Below are 21477 nucleotides of genomic sequence, written 5' to 3'. Positions count from 1 at the left end.
GTCTCCTGGCTATGACTTAGTCAGGGGCCAACAGACACTTCCTGTGAAGTATCTCCTGTTGAGTACAGCAGACTTATCAGACTGTGTTGTGTTGGTCACAAATATTCAGCTCGGCTTTGTAGCACAAACACAGTCACAAATAGAACAAGTACACTGGATCATTGGCAAATCTGACAGGCTGGTGTCCTTTTACATGCTGTTTAATAATTGCAATTATGAGCCGGGCGGTGGTGATGCACGCCTTTAATCCCAGCACTTGGGAGGCAGAGGCAGGTGAATCTCTGTGAGTTCAAGACCAGCCTGGTCTACAAGAGCTAGTTCCAGGACAGGCTCCAAAGCCACAGAGAAACCCTGTCTCGAAAAAAACAAATAATTGCAATTATGTGTTCCTTTTGTCATTGCTGTGACAAAACACCCAAGGAAAGCAACTCAACAAAGGAGGGAAGGGTTTACTTGGGTTCTCATTTTGCTATGGGGATACAGCCCATCATGGTTTGAACAGTGGCTTAGGACAGCTGATTACATTGTGTCTGCATTCAGACAACAGCAAAAGAATGTGCTGATACTCAACTGGCCTCCTTTTCCTTTGCTATACTGTCTGAGGCCTCACCTGAGCTGTTGTTGCCTATATTCGGGTGAGTTTTTACTCCTCAGTTAAACCTTTTCTGACATGCATGCATTTGTGTCTCCAAAGTGATTCCAATTTCAGTCACATTAGCAATGATTACTAATTAGCCGCTTCATTATGCATGCATTGTTTTACATTTCAAAACTTGTTTTGAGTCAGGAAATAAGTATGAGATAGAAGCTCAGTGAAACACAGAAGCAGCACATGACAAGAGAAACATCAGCGTTCTTTCTGTTCTCCTCCCCTGGAACTCCCTCCCACACAAGATGTGTGCTTGTGCTGCCCCACACACCTACACAGATACAAAATTTTAAGGTCTTTAAAACATAATTGAATCTGCTCTCCCCTTTGTCATCATGGCTTGATCATTGTCTAAAACATATTGTGAGAGCTTTCCCTGTGAATGCATCAATCTCCCCCACTTTCTTGTGTGCATGCATATCAAATTTTAGGTGGTTGGAGATTCTCCATCATCTACATATGAGATTTCTGATTTAAAAAAAAAATTCCTGACAATTGACAGTGATCAATGAATTAAGTGTCTTTCAAACAGCAGACTGTACATGTTATATTATTTTTTTTAAAGTTTATTCAGTTTTTATAATCAGGAATGCATGCACTCTTCTTAGGTCACATCTCCTGCCCCGCGGACCCATACTATTCTGATCTCTCCTCAGAGAGAAAAAAAAGACTATTTATTAGAGAAGAAGACACATGTAATATTGATCTTTGGGCAGGAGGGGAGACTGAGACATTCATTCTAATGTGTTCTTTCCATCCCAGTTTTTAGGTAAACATGGGTGTTTTTGAAGAGATAGAAGTTACAAATCCATCAGATGTCTCTCCAAATATAATTCTTCTTTTATCATTATGGAACATTCTGATAATAAACGCTTGTTCTCTTGTCTACACTGGTGTTTTGCTTTGCTGGGATGAGTGGAAAGAACAAATCACATTGGTAATCAATTAATTCTCACATGGTGGTGTTGTAACCCAGGGGAAGGTCTTGAGGGGTCTGGCTACAATGTGTCTGCAATCAGGACACAAAGGGGTGGATTCTGGTGCTCAGTAGACCTACACCTGTTTCACCAAGAGACCTTAGTACATGCAATCATGCTACCCACACTCCACTGTGAATTTTCCATCCTCAATTAAAGTCTTCTGAAAATGCTCAAATCAAAAGTATCTCTAGTTTGAGGCAAGTTAACCAAACTCTCATGGTACCTAAAGCTTCTCATAAGTTTTAATTTTTGATGGAAATAAGATATGCAGCTTAAAACTTTGGAGCTGAAACTCCTATGAAGTACTGTGAAGCACTTGAGTTTAACAAGGTAAACATTTAAGTTTAACAAGTCAGTGGCATTTAATACAATCAGAATGTTGAACAACGACCTCCACCAAGTTGCTAACATTTTTATCAGCACAGAAGTTCTTTTTTTTTTTTTATCAGAAGGAAGTTCTGTCCCCACTAAGCAGTAATCATTCACCTTCTTTTCCCCCCAGACTCTGACAACCACAAACCTTTCTTTCGCTATAAAGTTAACAATTGTGGATGTTCCCCATCACCAGAATCATACAGCATGTGACAATTTGTGCCTGGCTTATTTTCATCAAACTAATGCTTTGGAGAGTGACCCACATTTTTCCATCTCACTACTTTGTTTCTTCCTATGACCAAATAATACTCCACTGTGTGGGTAAACTACCTGTTGTTTATTAATTAATATGTATGTCTTGAAAGTGCATGTCTGTTGTGTGGAGACTGACTAATTTTCTTTTTTTAATCACATACATTTTATTTACTTTTTAAATTTCATTTTACCTTCCCACCACAGTTCTCCCACGCCACCACTCTTCCCGCCTCCCTCGCCTCCCCCAGCCTATCCCCATCCACTTCTCCCATGAGGAGTCAACAAAGTCTGTCACATTAACTTGGGGCAAGACTAAGCCCCTCCCCGCTGCATTAAGGTTGAGCATGAAATCCCATCATAGGGAATGGATTCCAACAAGCTAGCTCATGCACCAAGAATAGATCTTCGACTTATTGCCAGGGGCTTGTCAGATAGTCCAAGCATCATCACTGTCTCCTACATATGAAGGGTCTAGCTTGGTCCCATGGAGGCTCCACCCTTATCAGTTACCATGAGTTACCATGAGGTTGGTTCAGTTGTCTCTGTAGATTTTTCCATCATTATCTTGACGTCCCTTGCTAATATATTCCCTCCTTCCTCTCTTCAACTGGATGCAAAAGCTAAGCCATTCATGTTTAATTAACCTGTTACAAGTGTCTCTCATATTTGGATTTAGAAATTCATTTCTTTCACTGGGTTAAGAAAACTACTACAGTCTCACTGATTATATTGTCTATGTTGTTAGATTTCTGTACTTATCTTTCTACACCATGGATTCTTGGGGGTTTGTCTCTTGAATATATTTAAGTTCTTGAATTTGGCCCATGCTTATCTCATCATTTTCTCCCTACCCTTTTCTATATATGTGTGTGTATGTATGTGTGCATATGCATGTGTGTTCATGGGGGTACAGTTGGCTGTGCCTGCATGCTTGAATGCCTGATATCAACTTTGAAAGTTTTAAGCTCTAGCTCACCACTTTATTTGGGTTGATAAAAGCAAGGTTTCTCACTGATTGTGAAGCTCATTATTATAGCTAGGCTGGATGGCCAGCAAGTCACCAGGATCTGTAGCTTCTACCACCACCCCCAACCAGTGCAGAAGCTATAGATACAAAAATAGGTTAGTATAGATATGATAGGTTGCATAAATTTAACATTGTCTCAACTTGTTCTTTTATCCCCCAAATTCCTTCCTTTGATTGGCCTTATCTGATGCTGACACTTGTCACTGTGCTTTTTATTTAATTGATTGATTCTTTTATTCCAGTATTTCTATTTGGCTCTATTCTAGGCTCAATTACTTTGTTTAGCCTTAACTTCATACTATTGGATGTTTCCTCTAAAGGTTTGGTCATCTCATCCATATTGTTAACTTTCTCCTTTAGACCCGTAATTGGGCTTCTTGCTTCATCTATCCACTTGAGTCTTCTATATGATTGCTGATCTTTTTATTTTTGTTTTGATCTTTTTATCTATTTTTAAATGGCACATAAACATGATGATTCAACATATGTATGGTGTACCATCTGATGTGTTCATGCATGCATACATCTTGTACTGTTTAAAGCAATTCAAACATATCCATCTCTTCAAATATTTAGCATTTCTTTATGATGAACAGTTAAATGACTTTTATTGTTGTTTTTTGAATACATAGTATACTTCTACCCCTCTTTGTAGTTTACCAGAGTGTTTTCCTCTGAATAAATTGTTAAGATCAACTTTTCCCATCCTCACTTCTTCCTAGTCTCACTTCCATTTTTTTTTACCAACTGGGTTTCTGTGCTTTAAGTTTTCTCTCATAACTTAAACATGTCATAATTTATTTTAAAACTTTATTTTTGTGCTTTATTTAAATACTTTTTAAATTAAATATATTTTGATTATTTTTCCCTGCCCTCAAGTCCTTCCATACCCTCTCCCTCATTCACTCAACTTTAAGTTCTTTCTCAAAATAAAAAATAAAAACCCAATATAAAGATTAAAGCCCCTAAAACCAAGAAATAATAAAATAATACCCAAAAATGAAAAGGAAAAGCAAACAATAAACTTTAACCAAATAAAAGCATGCACACACACACACACAAATAGCTGTGGATCCCATTATATGTTGGTCAACTACTCTGGAACATGAGGCCCTGGAGTAATTAATAGCTTTATCTTGTATTTTAGCCTTTTTATTACCTTTGGTTTCCAGAATTGAATGAGGAACTGTGAACTTTTGGAGATGTTATACTGATTCATTGCCTCTTATCTCTTTTGTTTTATGCATGTATTGGGATAGATGTGTCTCAATCTCTCCCACCTTTGTGTTTGTGTGTGTTAGATACACATGTGTTCACAGGAATGAGATGCACTTGAGTTTGTATGCATATGTGAATGCCAGAGGTTGATTTTGAATATTTCCCACTTTTTCTCTCCACTTTGTTTTTGAGACAGCATCTCTTGCTGAACTTGAAACTTACCATTAGAGGTAGGCTGGCTGGCCAGCAAGCCGCTAGGATCTGTTGCTTCCATTCCTACTCCCAAGCAGTGCTGAGGTTACAGGAATGTTTTTCATGCCTGCTTTTATGCAGGTTCTGGGATCCAAACTTAGGTTCTCATGCCTGTCCAGCATATACTTTACCCACTGAGTTGGCTGCTACACAACCTGTTTCTTGCTAGTTCTATTTTCCCTTTCTCCCTATCTTTTGGTCTGTTTGTTTCATTTTACACTACTCTTCCTTTTTTAAAAAAAACAGATTTATTTATTTTATGTATATAGGTGTTCTGTCTACATGTATGACTTTATGCCTGAATAAGAGGGCATCAGATCCCTCTACAGATGGTTGTGAGCCACCATGTGGTTGCTGGGAATTGAACTCAGGTCCTCCAGAAGAGCAGCCAGTGCTCTTAACCACTGAGCCATCTCTCCAGCCCCCTACACTACTCTTCTTGATGACTTGCATGTGTTCCACTGCTACTGAGGGGTGGCACTGACTGTGTAACAATGTGAACCATCTATTTTGTTGTATATTGTTTTCCTCAAACTCTCCTTCCAGGAAGAAGGGGAGGCTCAGAAGACCCTGGAGGTAAACAAAATGTCACATGTCTCAAAAAGTGGAAATTTGCAAGGTTTTTTAAAGTCATTTTACAGCTTTATCAAGGATTTAAAAACTGCTAGAGACAATATGTCCAGCAAAACTACTGAGAGGACATTCTTGTACCCACTGGAGTTACAAGTTGGGCAGGGAGATTCAAGGTGCAGGTTTCATGAGTTGTCATCACTGTTAAGGTGTGCTTTTCTGTGATACAGCTGATTTGGGGGTAGTGGTGAATCCTTGCTCTTGTAAGTAACCCCTTTCCCATACTTTCTTAGTAGTCACAATAAAAATTAATAAGTTCACCAGGTTGGACTTTGGTGTTATCATTACTTTAATCTTTTGTGAGTTCCGAATCTGGAGTAAGTAGGTGTCTGTGTGTCTGTGTGTATTGTCTCCTCAGGAAAACTCTCTCACACAACAAATGTATGCTTTGACATTTTTTCCAGAAGCAGGATATCCAGATAGACAAGAGCATAGACATTTATTATCATAATACTCCTTAATGACAGAGAATTGTAGCTAGAGAAGCAACTAATGAATCTGTAGCTTCTGTCTCTTCAAAACCACACAGCTTACCTAAAAACTGAAGAGAAGGTAACATGTTAGAATGAATATCTTGGTTCTCCACCCTCCCACTGTCAATGTCTCATTTGTCTCCCCTGCTCTTAAACAGTCTTTTCTCCTCTTTGATAGGAGATTAGAATAGCATGAGTCCATTTGGCACAATACCAATGACTTCAGAAGGCTGCACATATTCTTCATTGTAATGGTTTTTGAGGGATGGGGATGTGTACATACACATGTGTGCATGTGTATATATATATATATATGTGTGTGTTGTGTGTGTGTGTGTGTGTTTGAGAAAGGGAGAGAGAGAATATAAGGTAAAGAAGTAACAGAATATTGATAAGGAGGTTCTGGAAAAAGAGGGGGCAATACAATCAAAACATATTGCATAAAATATTTAAATAAAAATTTTAAATACTAACTGAATAAAAACTGATTATACATCTTGTTTTTAATAATGACATAATGTTGTGCTGCCCTCTGTTTGAAAAATCCAACCATAACTGTCAATGTTCACAAGGTTTGTTTTAATCGGAAGCTTCATATATGGATGATGGATAATCTCTAACCACTTAAAATTTGACAAGCATGCACACAAGAAAGTGAGGGAGATTGATGTATTCATAGGGAAAACCCCCTCAGTGTGTTTTAAGTGATGATCAAGCCATGGTGACAAAGGGGAAAGTAGATTCAGTTATATCTTAAAGATATATGTATCGGTGGAGATGTATAGGGTGGCACAAGCACCTGTGGAAGGGAGTTCCTGGGAGAAGAACAGAGAGAAGGCTGATGTTTCTCTTGTTGTGTTCTACTTCAGAGTTTCAGTGAGTATCTATGTCATATTTACTTTGTGACTCAAAACAAGTTTTAAAACTGGAAAACAATGCACGCGTAACAACATGACTAATTAGTAGTCATTGCTAATGTGACTGGATTTGGAATCACCTAGGAAACACACATGCAGGCATGTCAGAAAAGGGTTAACTGAGGAGTAAAACCTCACCTAAATGTGGGTAACAACAGCTCTTGGACTGAAGCCTCAGTCACTAGAAAAAGAAAAAAAGGAGTGATCCAACTGAGTACAAGCCTCTCTCCGTCTGTCTGTCTATCTGTCTTGCTGAATGCCTATACAATGAGATCAGCTGACTCAAGTTCTCCCCCACCACCCCATCTTTCCATACCACCGCTGACTGTGTTTCCTCAAACCAGGAACCCGAGAAAACCCGTCCCTCCTTTCTTGAGTTGTTTTCATCATGTGTTTTGTCACAGCAATGACAAAAGTAAGCAATGCACATGCCATTATAATCATGAAACAGCATTAGACACTACAACATCAGATTTGCCCATGATCCAGTACACTTGTTTTGTTTGTGGCCACGTTTGTGCTACAAAGCTGAGCTGAATATTTGTGACCAGTACCATACACTCTGATAAACCTGCTGTACTCAACAGGAGATACTTCACAGGAAAAGTCTATTGCCCCCTGACTAAGTCATAGCAGGAGAAGACAGAGATCTCAGACTTCCCATCCATCAACCTAATGTCTTGCTCCTTTCACAGCTCATAGGACATTGTTCCACCTTCTCCCGTCATCTTACTTGTAAGGAGAGCATTGCTTCCATTTCCTATCTCTGTTGTAGTTGTCAGTCAGTGAACACCAACTCCGATTCAAAATGTAGCCTTCCTTGGTGCATTCGTTAATGGACTTTTTTCCAAATTGGAAAGGGAAGATACATATTGGAGGATCTGCATAGAAAGATGCGTAAGAGGTAAACTGTGAATACTGTCCTCAAATTAAGCCCTGCTGAAAAAACATTGAGCTTTTTTCTATGATTTTTTTTTATGTAGGAAAGACCATTTTCTGAAATCTAAAACATTTTCTCCAGATTCTACACACTGTCTCTCAGGTCCTGAATATCTAATATACACCTTTATAGGACTCTCACCAAATGCTTTGCAGTATCTCCACCTTCCTTGGAAATAATAATCAAGGGAGCACCAATCAAAGTCACTGTGAACAGAGATGCAGCTGTGGTAGACTACCTCATTATAGATGAACGGAAAAGTACAGTTTTGCGCAGGAAATTCTGGAGAAAAGAACAATTTCAAAATGTAAAAGAGGCTCAAGATGGGAAATGAGTTTATTGTATTATCTTTTGTTTCTTTGATTCCAGGTTCTCATTAGGCTGAGCTTGACTGGCCTACAACTTGCTATCTAGACCAGGCTGGCCTTTAACTCAGAGATCCACCTGCCTCTGCCTTCTGAGTGTTAGCATTAAAAGCATTCACTATCATGCTTAGCAGGAATTGACTTTTTAATTTTTGTATTTCATTTCATTTTTAAGCTAAATTTCACTCCTGTAACATAGTCTGTCTTAGAACTCTGGAGCCAAGACTGGCCTCTAACTCATGTCAGTCCCCCTGCCTCACCGTTCCCAGCTGGAACTTGATTTAAAATGTTCATTTCAGTGAGGCACGGTCCTGCTCTCCCAGAACGCCTACATACAGCTGCAGCTGGTGGCACTTGCTACCTTTCCTGTTTGTGACAGAAAATACCAGCAAATCTCCAACAAAGTCAGAGATTTCCTCAGTGGGAGGTCCCTTAGCAGTGAGAGACTTCATTTCCAGAGCTCATAGTCTGGAACCTTTCCTATCATCTGTTCCTCTGATTTACTAATGTGATCCCCAAACATCTCTCCAGTCCCCCACTGCCATCTACAAGCATTGGCATCACTTATAATTTTCTCTGCCCTATCTACAACAATAGCATCTGTGCCTTCTCCCAATGCACTGCTCTACTCTGACTGACCTGCGCTCACTCATATCATAAACTGAGCCATACAGACGACCCACTGACATTCTCTTGTTCTTAAGAGAAGAAAAGGTTTCGACATTGTTTATCTTTCCTTATAAAAAATCTGAATCTTTTCAGCATAATTCCTAGTTCATTCTAAATATTTATCCGCATACCCACAGATAAGTGCAGTTCTTCCCTTCATCAAGGACACTTCTTTTGGCAACAAACAGAGACCATTACAGAAAATCACAACTGGTCAAAAAACAAAGAACAACTGATCATGAGGTTCCCATTCCCAGTGGATACACCTATAACACAGCTTCTTCACAGAAGACCCAGGGAAAATTGTGGAAGAAGAACAGAAAAATTATAAGAGTCAGAGGACCAGAAAATCTACTGTGAGATTGTGTCTCCTAGAAATGAAAGGAAAGCTTCACCCATGATAGCTCAACAATATAGTTGCCTAAACAAGACCTGAGCAAGGACAACAATAATGGACATGCTAACACAGAAGGGGAAAATATCACTGAACCTCACCCCTAGTCAAAAAACTATAGGAAACTAAAGGATGCTGAGAGTGGGAGAAATAGTTTTTTCTCATAGAGGAGTCTCCTACTTGATTATCCAATACCAAGTGATCAGCCCTAAAATCATGTACATGCATGCATCCCTATACAGATGCAGCAATCTGTGACTATATACGTAAGAATATATAAGTATATATTACAGAAGAGGAGGCCAGGAATTTGAGAGTAATATAGAGGGAACATTGGAGGAGTTAGAGAATGGAAAGGAAATGGAGGGAAATAATGCAATTATATTTTAAAAAGATAAAACCTTTAAATGATATTTGTAAAAAGATGGTTTTATTAATTACATTAATGACCTTGATTTAATGACTCATATGAACCTATATAAAAACATCAAAGTTAACTCCATCCATGCATAATTACTATTTGCCAAAGAAAAGAGAATAAACTATCAAGTACAGAAATGCACATAGTGCCTTATCTGAGTCCCAACGGGTAAAAAGTGCCTTTTTTGAGTGACAAGTGAGAATCTTCAGTTGATCACTTAAATGGATCTTTAGTATTGTTTAGCTGATGTGGCCCAGGGAATCCTCTTAGGTCAGAAAAAGTTTCCATGGCAGGAAAGTGTGCACCTGTTACTCTTTGAGGGGTGGAAGCTGACATTTAAGATGCTGCCAGATAGAGGTTGATTTCTTACCTTCCTCTGGGGGGTGTAAATAGGGAATCAAGTCTAAAAGACAAAAAAAAATAATTGGTAAAATGTAAGCCACCTTCTAAAGTACTGCATATCTAGAATGACTATGACAAATACATCAGTGTTCTGCAACATCTCATCAAGCTGGGGTTGTATATCTGCCCAGGAAATGTCCCAGCAAGCTTTGGAAAACCAGGAAGCTCCATCCACTCAGATGTGAGCTCTCACTCTTTTGATGTCTTCCCTGGAGTAGGCTAAAATCATTCCATGAAACACAGGAGGGAAATAAAGCCCTGACAGCAAGTGATGTGACTCCCTTGGTCAAAGAGAGTAAATATCACATCATGACTCAGTGTGCTTTCATCTTGACCTCCAGCCTTTCTCAATCCTTACTTGCTCTGAATTCTCCCCCTCCAGCCTTCAACCGCTCTCTTCTACTTATCTGCTTTCAGTCCTTTCTTAAATACAACTACTCTGCCTTGTCATAGACAAAAGTTACTTAGATACTATCTCAAAGCATTCCAAGTTGCGTGATTCTTCCTCTTTAGATCTCTTTAGATCCCTGGTAACGAGAATATAAATCCTTTCTAAGAGATGAGGATATGGTTCAGTTGGTTGAGTGCTTGCATAACATTCACAAAGAAGCCCTGAGTTTGATCCCAATAACAAATAAACTGACTAGGGATAGTGGCGCTCATTTGTAATCTTGGCACTCAGAAGACAGAAACTGGGAAATCAGGAATTTAAGGTTATCTTCATCTACATGGTGAGCATGAAATCTATTTGGACTCCATGAGACTCCTTCAAAACAAACTACTACTACAACAAAATGTTCTGCCTCTCTCTTCATTAGACACAGTAGCCCACGCTCTGTGCTCTTCAAGCTGCCATGCACAGCAAGTCCAAATTTCTCTAGGACTCTGCATTCCTGTGGACACGGCTGCAAGATGCTGGACACTCTAAGGAACTCCTCTGCCCTTCCTGATTAACCCTCACAACTACACCATAAGATGAGACCCCTTGTTCTGCATTGAGGTTACTTGTCTTCTAAGGATGTCATTCATATGGTTCAAATTACAAATGACTTATATAAGGAATCAACATGAAATTTCTCCCACCAAACCTAAGCCCAGTCTCTCTGAAATCTGCCCCAGAGACAGCCTATGTAGTGTGTGTTTGAAACTTACAGACACTGTCAGTCAACAGCCAGCTAGGAAGGCATTAATAGACCATCCTAATGCAAAGAATAGCTGAGTCCATACACTATTTATTTTAGAACTTGCTTCCTTAAAAACAGACTTTGCAAAAATTTTCAAAACAACCTGTAATAGTATCCCTCTTTCATGAAGGCATTTTTATCACTATAATACAGATGTTGAAACTAGGGCTTCCTTACATGTAAAGTCACCTGTTCTGTGCTCACTCAACCAAGGAAGGAAAGAACGAACAATAGTTCAATCCACAGCTCTCCACCCTCTTCTTGCTGTACTGAAAAGATGTCACGGACTGTTGATTTCCAGCCTTTCTCAATCCTTACTTGCTCTGGGTTCTCCCACTTCAATTCTCACCCCCTCTTTTCCACCTCACCTGCATTCAGTCCATACATGCAGACAGCTAACGACAGCCAGCCCACAAGATGTCTCATCACCTCTAGTTGTCTGCAGATGGCACACACAGGAGCAAACCTTGCCTCTGACTTTATACTCTCCCTTTCTGCTCCTCCTACTCTGTCTTCTCACACAAACTTCCTCCACAGTGAATTCCCTTTGTCCTAAATGGCATAAAATGATTCAACATCTATCTTAGAATGTTCCTTGCTGTCATTCTGAAAGTGTTGTTTGCCCTGTAGGGGAGCTTTGGCTTTTCCAACATGACAGCCAATCTTTGAAAATCTTACAACTTTAAAAGATGTAGTCTGTGTGTTCTTCTGGGTTCTTTAGAAATTAAACATGGAGATATAATAGTATTTATTCTACATAGCACCACGCGGGCACATTTGAGATTGCATCCAACTCTTGTCTGATTTCTTTTTTAAAAAAATAATTTATTTTTATTTTATCTACATTGGTGTTTTGCCTGCATGTATGTCTGTATGGGAGCGTTGGACCCCCTGAAGCAGGAGATACAGACAGTTGTGAGCTGCCATGTGGGTGCTGGGAATTGAACCCGGGTCCTCTGAAAGAGCAGCAATGCTCTTAACCACCGAGCCATCTCTCCAACCCCACTCTTGTCTGATTTCAAGGGCAATAATTAGCCAATAATTTGTCCTTGGGGATCAGGAAAGAAGAAAGAAGAGGAGAGAGAAAGAGAGGGAGGATGGGAAAAGATGGGAATGGAGAGAGGAAGGTTAACAGTGAAGGAGATGTTTAGAAAATTGAACACCAAACCTGAAGTAGATGTCTCCATTGCAACTGTCTTGGTGTACTTCAAGACAATCCAAAACAAACAACAAATGGTCTTAAAGCCCAATCATGGTAAAATGTGGGATTAACAGTCATTAGCCACTAACTGTCTATAAAGAAATCAGGGATTCTTTTTTCAGACATTTTTTCTGTTGTAACCATATGTAAACATGAGGGGAAATGCTGATAAAGGCACAGAATCTGAAGATGAGTTTCAAAAACATAGGCTTTTTATACTTTGACTAAACTAATGTAATGGCCATAAAACCCCTTCAATGTTGCCATGGATAACAAATATCCTTATCAGATGCAATTAAGAAACTCATAGGCTATCAGTGCTTCTTGAACACACCCTTAGAAGTCTCATCACATGTGGGATCCTGTACTTGATTCCACTAGGGCCAAAGACTTAGAAACTGGGGACCAAAGAGTCAAATCATCCATTAAAATTAAGTGTCTCAAAAAAAAAAAAAATTAAGTGTCTCATGAATAAGTGAAATGTCATGGGTTCCTTTCAAGCATCCTAAGCAGAACTATCTAGCTCATCCCCATCCCAGAGTCCACGAGATCTTACAGGTTAAAGATCTTTATAGTGCACCCACCCAATGAGACAGTGGGACTGATCTAATGGGAGCTCACCAAAGACAGCTGGACTGGGACTGATGGAGCTTGTGATCAAACCGGACTTTCCGAACGTGCTGGACAAGGAGGGCTGACTGAGAAGCCAAGGACAATGGCACTGGATTTTGATCCTACTGTGTGTACTGGCTTTGTGGGAGCCTAGTTGTTTGGATGCTCACCTTCCTAGACCTGGATGGAGGGGGGAGGACCTTGGACTTCCCACAGTGCAGGGAACCCTGACTGCTCTTTGGACTGGAGAGGGAGAGGGAGGGGGATGTGGGGAGGAAAATGGGAGGAGGGGAGGAGGTGGAAATTTTTAATTAAAAATAAATAAATAAAAGTAAAAAAGGAATACCTGATCTTCTCACAGTCATTGGAAATGCCATTTCTCCTTCGGAAATAATTGACTTAATGCCAGTTACAACTTAGCTCACATGTGTGAAAAAAAGCAAAGAATCCCAGTCAAAGAGACAAAAAATTATTTTTGGAGCCTAATTTGGAGGAAAATGATTACTATTTTAGTTAATTCTTGCTCACTATTTTCCATCATAACACAATCTCCAATCAGAGCTATCACAATCCATCTCCAGTATTACACACATCTCCAATAATGAAAGGTTTTGGTTCATGTCCCTTATTAATAGAGTATGGCAAGTGGTTGGGAGTTAGTTGCTTTTTACCTTCTTTGTTGAAGAACATTCTTCTAATCCTCCTTACTGTGTCATAACTTTTTCAAAAGAAAATAGACATATATGCCCCTGAATACTCATGCCATTATGCAAATTCTGACAAATGTGTGCATAGTGAATGAAGAGCGGTCAAAAGCGCCTTGTTGTGCATGCTGAAGGACATTATGATCAAAGGACAGAGCACCTCACCCTCTGGAAAGACTGTGATGGACATCAGAAAGAACCCATTATTCCTTTATGTCTCAACTGAATAGTTATTATGTCCTAAGGCTATTGTCACTTGTGCTAAAGAGAAAGCTTTCCAATTTTCTCAGAACCAAGGCTGCTATCTAGCCTACAGCATTTGGTGGATTGAAGCAAGTTTGAAAGAAAAGTTTTACCCAAGGTCAAAAACCTACAGAAAGGCAGAGATAGACTTGGATCTTAGAGCTACTATGTATATACCCCGATTTCAGGCCAGTAAAAATTACCAACGATTCTGATACACAGGGAATCAATAGAAACTCCATTTCTGTGTGGAACATAAAAACAAAGAGATACAGTAATGAGTTTGCACTTTTACTGTCTATAGAACCTGTAGACCCGTGTTCTGCTTAATAGAATGTTCTGTTTGCGAAAGAATGGGCAGGAGTAGGAGGGAGAACTGTGTTTGGAATGGAAGAAGAAAGAAGGAGAAGAAGGAGAAGGAGAAAAAGAAGAAGAAGAAGAAGAAGAAGAAGAAGAAGAAGAAGAAGAAGAAGAAGAAGAAGAAGAAGAAGAAGAAGAAGAAGAAGAAGAAGAAGAAGAAGAGAGAAGAGAGGTACTGGAGAAAAGAAGGAGCAAAACACTGAAGAGAAATAAGTCAAAGGACTAGGAGAGGACTCCCTGACTAAACTTGCTATGGAACGATGATGGCCAGAGTTCAGATCTTCAAAGCCTACATAGTAAAAATGCCTGGCAGAAACAGTGAATCACTTGCACTCCCAGTGCTGAATTGCTAAGCTCTGAGTCATGTGAGAGACTCTGCTTTTTAAAAATATATATTTTAACTAAACTCTGTGCCTGAGGTCAGTGGGTGGAACAACCTCTGGAGACACTTGTTTGCCATACATGCCTGCAGAGTAGAAAACCCTGAAGGTCTAGCTGTAATATCTACAGCTGCATCCCTCCAGCGGGGATATCCACATCTGCAGGAATTTGGGGAATTATGATGACAGGGCTTCCAACCATGTGGGTGTCAGTGCCATTGCTTCTCACATTCCCAACATGCCCAGAAGAAATGTCCCCTTTGTCCCCTTACTCGAACATCAACCCAACCCAGGAGGTACAGAGTCTAATGTGAGAAAACCTGCCCAAGTCCACAGACAACACAAGCTCATTTTGGCCAGTAGAGGGCACTGTAGCACAAAGAAGTGGCACTATTAGAGCCAAGTCATGTCTCTAACAAAGTTCAATGCAGGCTCAGCAACCAGTGTTAAACTACCCAACAGACAAAAGCCGAAAAGTTCAACTGTCCTTCCTCCTGCCCAATTAATTGTCAGTCTCCAGTCTTCGAAGACCCAAAAAGAAACTGAGTTAACAGTTCTTTACTTTTTTGATTCTTTTTAAATTTTTCTTACTTTTTTTTAACTTCACCTGTGGTGTTTTCCTTATCCATCTCTTGACTACATTTTTCGAAGTATATTCAATTTACTGCATTTTAAAGGTTTGTAATCTTTATTCTATTTCAATCTTTTTAGAAATTTTATTTATGTGTATGTGTGTTTTGTCTGCATGTTGTCTCTGCACCATGGGCCTGCAGTGCCCACAGAGACCAGAGGGAGGGCATCAGATCCCAAAGACTGGAATATCAGATGGTTGTGAACCACTGTGTGCCTGAGAACTGAACATAGGTCCTTTGTGAGAACAAGAGCTCTTCACCACTGAATCATCTCTCCAGTCCCCTACCTCTTTTCTCTGTTTCACTTGAAAATGTAAGCCCAGTCACCACTGCCCAGGTTTCTCAGGATTCACAGCTTCCAAACCCTGCCAAAAAGGTCCAGTAAGCTCTGCTTACAGAATTATCAGGATGTGCCAGGTCACAGCCTCACATGCTTCCACATTTCTCCCACATAACGTTTCCCACGGTCCAAGTGAACAGCATAATGGCAGCAACGACCCCACTCTTGGGGATCAATCTCTGAAAGTAGCTGCCTTTTCATTGCTGCAACAAAATATTTAACAGAATAAGTTTAGGGATAAAGCGATTTATTCTGACTCATAGGTTTAAGGTGTGTGTGTGTGTGTGTGTGTGTGTGTGTGTGTGTGTGTGTGTTATGGTAGTTTAAATGATGTGTATCCCCTATTCTCTGATATTTGAATATATTGTCAACAGTTTGTGGCACTGTTTGGGGAGGCTTGGGAGATGTGATCTTGCTTGGAGAAAGTATGTCATTGGGGACAAGCTTTGAGGTTTCAAAAGATTTGGTCCATTCTCAAGTTTGTTCTCTCTGCTTCCTGTTTGTGGCTTGAGATGTGAGCTCTCAGCTTCTGCTCCTGCTGCCAATCCTTCATTCAATCATCATGGACTCTAAACCTCTGGCATATTGTAATAGGCTCAATTAAACTCTTTATTTTATAAGTTGTCTTGATTGTGTTGTCTTCTCTCAGTAATAGAAAACCAGCGGATATAAGTGTTTTTCCCACATGTATCTTAGCACACCATGTGTGGGACACTTTTGGAAGCCATAAAAAAGTGAAGAGTCCCCTGACACTGAAAGATACAAATGACTGTGAGCTGCCATGTGGGTGTTTGGAACTGAACATGGGTCTTCTGAGAGAGCAGTGAATGCTCTCAACGCTTGAGCCATTTCTCCTGCCCATTTACTCACAAGTTTAGCGATTACTCACAGTCCATTGCAATAAGGTAGAACACTGAGATCAGCTATAGCTATGGAAAAAGGAGCATGAAACAGCTAGTAGCATTGTGTTCACCATCAGTAAACAAAAAATGGGTTCTAGTGCTCCATTCCCTTCTTTCTTTGTAATCAGTCTATCACCCCAACCCATGGAACAGTGCTACTCTCATTCAAGGTAGGTCTTCTTCTCTCAGAAGAGTTGTCCTATAGAAATGGTGAGGCAAAGTAATGTAGGTTGACTTCAGCCAGTCCAACAAATATGAAAAATTACAACCAACTTCTCTTCACAGGTCAATTAATAAGGACTCACTAGGCAATTACAAATCTCTTGCCTACCTCATAAACAGGTACTCTTTCCATTCAATTTGCAGTTTCTGGAGGGGTGGTAATAATATTTATACAGAATTGTTATATGAATATCAATAGATCGTGAATGGTGTGGGAAGTTCTTCTGTATATGTGTTGCTTTTATTGGTTAATAAAGAAGCTACTTTTGGCCAATGGCTTAACAGAATATAGCCAGGCTGGAAGAAGATATATATATATATCAAGAGAGAGAGGGCTGGAGAGATGGCTCAGTGGTTAAGAGCATTGCCTGCTCTTCCAAAGGTCCTGAGTTCAATTCCCAGCAACCACATGGTGGCTCACAACCATCTGTAATGAGGTCTGGTGCCCTCTTCTGGCCTTCAGACATACACACAGAAAGAATGTTGTATACATAATAAATAAATATTTAAAAAAAAGAAACTGAACAATATGTATTTATTTAAGATCAATTGAATTTGGCAACTATCTTGGAGGGAAAGTTAGAGACCCACATGTCCAAAGGTCCTGAAGAAGGAATGCCTCTGCTTGGTTGGAATGTTCTGGAAAACAGGGCAGAAGTTAACATGAATGGGGTGCCCAGAGAGATACAGAAAATCAGAACCTGCAAGGATTTGGCCACAGCTCTACCCTTAGGGTTAAGAAGTGTGTGGCCTGCTTGGAGTGACGGGGGAGGTGTGTCACTAGGGGGCGGGCTTTGGGGCTTTGCTGTCTCAAATGCTTAAGCCAGTCTCTTCCTGTTTCCTTCAGATCCAAATAGAGAATTCTCAGCTCCTTACCCAGCACCATGTCTGCCTACTTAACAACTACCATGCTTCCTGCCATGGCGATAATAGACTAAATCTCTAAAACTGTAAGCCACTTCCAATTAAATGTTTTCTTTTGTAAGAGTTGCTATAGTTGAACCTAACAGTGGCAGTGCACATCTTTAATCCCAGCACTCAGGAGGCAGAGGCAGGCGGATCTCTGTGAGTTTGAGGCCAGCCTAGTCTACAAGAGCTAGTTCCAACACAGGCACCAAAGCTACAGAGAAACCTTGTCTCAAAAAACAAAAAAGTTAAATAAACAAATAAATAAGAATTGCTGTGATCATGGTGTCTCTGCACAGCAATAGAAACTCAAACTAAGATAGTAAGTGTTATTATTTCATATTTTACTGACAATAACTAGTATTTCAAATCTTTTACAAATCACCTCAAACAGTTATTTTATACTTACCAACCAATAACACCTTATCCTCTCTTTCTTTTAGCTATGGGAAACTCCTGATTTATTTCCTGTCTCTATGAGTTTGCCTGGTATAGATACTTCACATAAATGCAAGCTGACAGCTAATTCTCATGGTTAGTTTGATTGGATTAATGATCACTGTCTTAGTTAAGGTTACTATTTGTGACAAAGCACCATGATTAAAAATCAAGTTGGGGAAGAAAGGGTTTATTTGGTTTATACTTTTACATCACTGTTCAACACTAAATGAAGTCAGGGCAGGAACTCAAACAGGACAGAATCATGGATACAGGACTTGATGCAGAATCAATGGAGGGGTATTGATTACTGGATTGCTTCCCATGTCTTGCTCAGCTTGCTTTTCTATAAAACCCAGGACATCCAGCCCAGAGATGGCACCACTCACCATGGGCTGGACTCCCCTGCATTGATCAGTAATTGAGAAATTGCCTTACAGCTGGATATCATGGAGGCACTTTGTCAACAGGCTCCTTCATCTCTGATGACTCTAGCTTGTGTCAAGTTGACACACAAGCTAGCTACTATAATCGCCTGGGGATGGACCTCTAGCCATGTCTCTGAGAGCTTTAACTGAGGAAAGAGGACCCATGGTAAACACAGATGACATTGTCGTATAGACTCCTGGGTCCTGGGCAAATAAAAAGGAGAATATGGAGAAAGTGAGCTGTACACTAGCCTTCTCCTCTCTGTTTCCTGGCTTTGGATGCTATGTTAGCAACTGCCCCATAGGCCTAAATAAACCCCTCTGCCTTTTAAAATCATATTTTAATTTACCCCTTGCAATTTCATGTATGCATACAATGTACCTTGATCATATCCACCACCAGCCCCCATCCAAACCCCCACAGGACACCCAGCACAGCTCCCTCCTTATTTCTTGACCTCTTTTTGCTTTATATTTATTTATATTTTAGTCCACTGAGTCTTCTTACTATGGCTCACGTGTGCATGAGTGAAATGGGGGTCATTTACTGGGTACCAATGTCCCCCAAAGAAAAATGATTCCCCTTCTCCCGGCAGTCATTGTCTGCCCATAGCTCCTCAGTCAGAAGTGAGAACTAGTCCCTCCCTACCTATGCTCAAATTTCTAACTGACTTGATCTTGGGCAGATCTTGTTCAGATAACCATAGCTGCTGTGAGTTCATGTGTGCATAGTCAAGTCCAGGAGATAGTATTTCACTGCACATCTCTCCAGTCTCCATCTCTTTCATTCTTCCTGCCTGTTCTTCCGTAATATTCCCTGATCCTTGAGAAGGGCAGCGTTCCTTTAACTAGCACACAGTGCCATATACACAATATAGTGTTTGGTTTATTTCACTTAATTAGTTTCAAAATTTATCTAAGTGGTAGCATGTCTTGACCTAACTCCTTGTAAGTGATGATGGATAATATTCCATTGAATGGATAATCAAATTCTGGTGAGTAGCATCTGAGTTTATTCCACATTTTATGATTAATTGCAAAGAACGTGCTGCTTCTTGTCCCTGCTTTCAATTTATTTAGGTGCAGGATGAGGAGTGGAGTTGGTAGGTTAGATGATAAATCTTTATTATTATATTTACTTCACAAAACTGTTATAAAGATTAAAAGATGCTGTACATAGAGTGATTAGCACAGTATCTATCATGTATGTTCAATAAAATCTAGTTGAGGAGACACAAATTTATTTCCTTAATAGTTCATGACTATGACCCAAACATAGATTAGATGATCTTGCAATAGCCAGATCTTGTGTCCAAGCAGGAGAAACAGAATGGCTTGATTCATTGATTAATCACAAAAGAGACACCCAAAGTGTATATACAGCCTCAAGTGTTTTGACTCTACTCATTCTATGCACTAATTTCAGAAGCAATCTGAGTGGATCTAACTTCTCACCTTATAACTTGATGGTATAGTTAGAGCTGCTTGAATCTCTGGGATCATAGAGTAGCTACTTGTGGCTTCTTGCCTAAGAAAATAGACTCTCCCAATGTTATAAAAGATACAAGATGTACTACCAAAATTATTTTAATAGCAACCTTGGGGAAGAAGGCCTGCATTTAAGGAGGCAGGTGAGTAGAGAGAGAAAGCAGACATACTATTACATGCCTCGGGGACTCCTTCTCCTTGGCACAAAACCTTACTGGGGACCTCCCATGCTTACTTATAACTGCTTGATCAGTGTCCATCACAAGCCCTACTAGGAGAAACTGGCATCAATCTCCCCATGACATACTTACAAAGAACTTCATCAACCACACTCCCTATGCATAGGTGAGTCATTAAAAAGTAGAAAGTCTTTCTTGGCATGAATTCTAATAGTTATCCATTATTCATTTGTACATCTCTCTAGGGTAATGAAGTTTGATGAACACTGTATATCCAACCCATCTATGTGTGTGCAGCTCCTCCACATGTTTTGAGTCTGATCCAGATGGCACAGTTGTGCTGGGCTTCATAGCTCCCCAGAAGTTATTGCCATCATTCTTACATGAATATACACTACTCAAAATTAAATTAATAGGCAACAATACTGTTGAAATGTTAGGATGAGGGCAGCCATTGCCTCTCCAAGTTTTTTCATGCCTTTGGACATCTGTAAAAATCTGTAAATCTGATGCCCAGGACATTCAGTTGCTGTTTCTATATATCTATCACATGGTCTTTAGCCAACAGCTCACATATTTTTTATGCAGTAAATCTTTACCTTAAAGCTTACATATTACTTTATGTAGTATGTAAATCTTTAGCCAACAACTTACACATTTCTTCTCCTGGCTATCTCTCTCTACTTTCCTTATGATTCAACACCCTCATGACCAGCCTCTATGAAGGCTTAATTCCTTGTTTGTTTAGGCTATCTATCTATCTATCTATCTATCTATCTATCTATCTATCTATCTACTTATCTCTATCATCTATTATATCTGTCTATCATATCTACTATATATCTTTCTGTCTCTCTGTCTGTGTGTGTGTGTGTCTCTCTCTCTCTTTCTCTGAACTTTCTCAAAAACAAGGGAAAAATACAAAGTATTAAAATGATATTCTAATCTTTGTCTTGGAGTCAAGAAAAGGATGACAAAATAATTCATATAAAAGGTTCAGGCAGCCCTTTCACTTGGTAGGCACACCCTGAAATTTGTACCATCTGTACAAATCTGAGGTTCAGATTTTGAGTACATCAGAGGTATGTTGTGTGCCATTGTCAGAAACGTGTCTGGAATGCACATTCATTACTTCACAAACATAAAGGACAATATTCCAAGTGAATGTAGCTCAGTCCACTGTGTCACCTGTTCTGATAGGAATGTTAAATAAGAGAACTGGCCCTCTTTGGAAACTTCCAAATATCCCTTTTTGAAGATTACCACCTGTGCAGGAGATGAAATGGTACCT

At 39.8% G+C, this 21477-nt stretch overlaps 1 protein-coding gene across 1 annotated transcript; it reads right to left on the bottom strand.

Moving 5' to 3' along the window:
* Positions 1-7505: 7505 nt before the first annotated feature.
* LOC130868576 (binder of sperm protein homolog 2-like) lies at positions 7506-17669 on the bottom strand. Its single transcript, XM_057760739.1, has 5 exons — positions 17644-17669; positions 11520-11590; positions 9936-9968; positions 7858-7998; positions 7506-7657 (listed from the first exon to the last, which is right to left on the bottom strand). The coding sequence occupies exons 1-5, from the start codon at positions 17667-17669 to the stop codon at positions 7506-7508; spliced, it is 423 nt and encodes a 140-aa protein (XP_057616722.1).
* Between the last annotated feature and the right edge of the window lie 3808 nt (positions 17670-21477).

The sequence above is a fragment of the Chionomys nivalis genome, chromosome 2, assembly GCF_950005125.1.
Source record: "Chionomys nivalis chromosome 2, mChiNiv1.1, whole genome shotgun sequence".
Classification (NCBI taxonomy): Eukaryota; Metazoa; Chordata; class Mammalia; order Rodentia; family Cricetidae; genus Chionomys; species Chionomys nivalis.
The sequence above is the reverse complement of the archived record's forward strand: the minus strand, read 5'-3'. Positions and strand labels throughout refer to the sequence as shown.

Excerpts from the sequence above, each read along its gene's own strand:
- LOC130868576 (XM_057760739.1), bottom strand. The coding sequence starts at position 17,669 with ATGGCAGGAAGCATGGTAGTTGTTAA. Across the intron at positions 9,969-11,519 it reads CATGTATGGACTGAATGCAG|ACTTGATTCCCTATTTACAC; the intron begins GTGAGGTGGAAA and ends TTTGTCTTTTAG. Across the intron at positions 7,999-9,935 it reads TTTACACCCCCCAGAGGAAG|AATTTCCTGCGCAAAACTGT; the intron begins GTAAGAAATCAA and ends TCTTTTCTCCAG.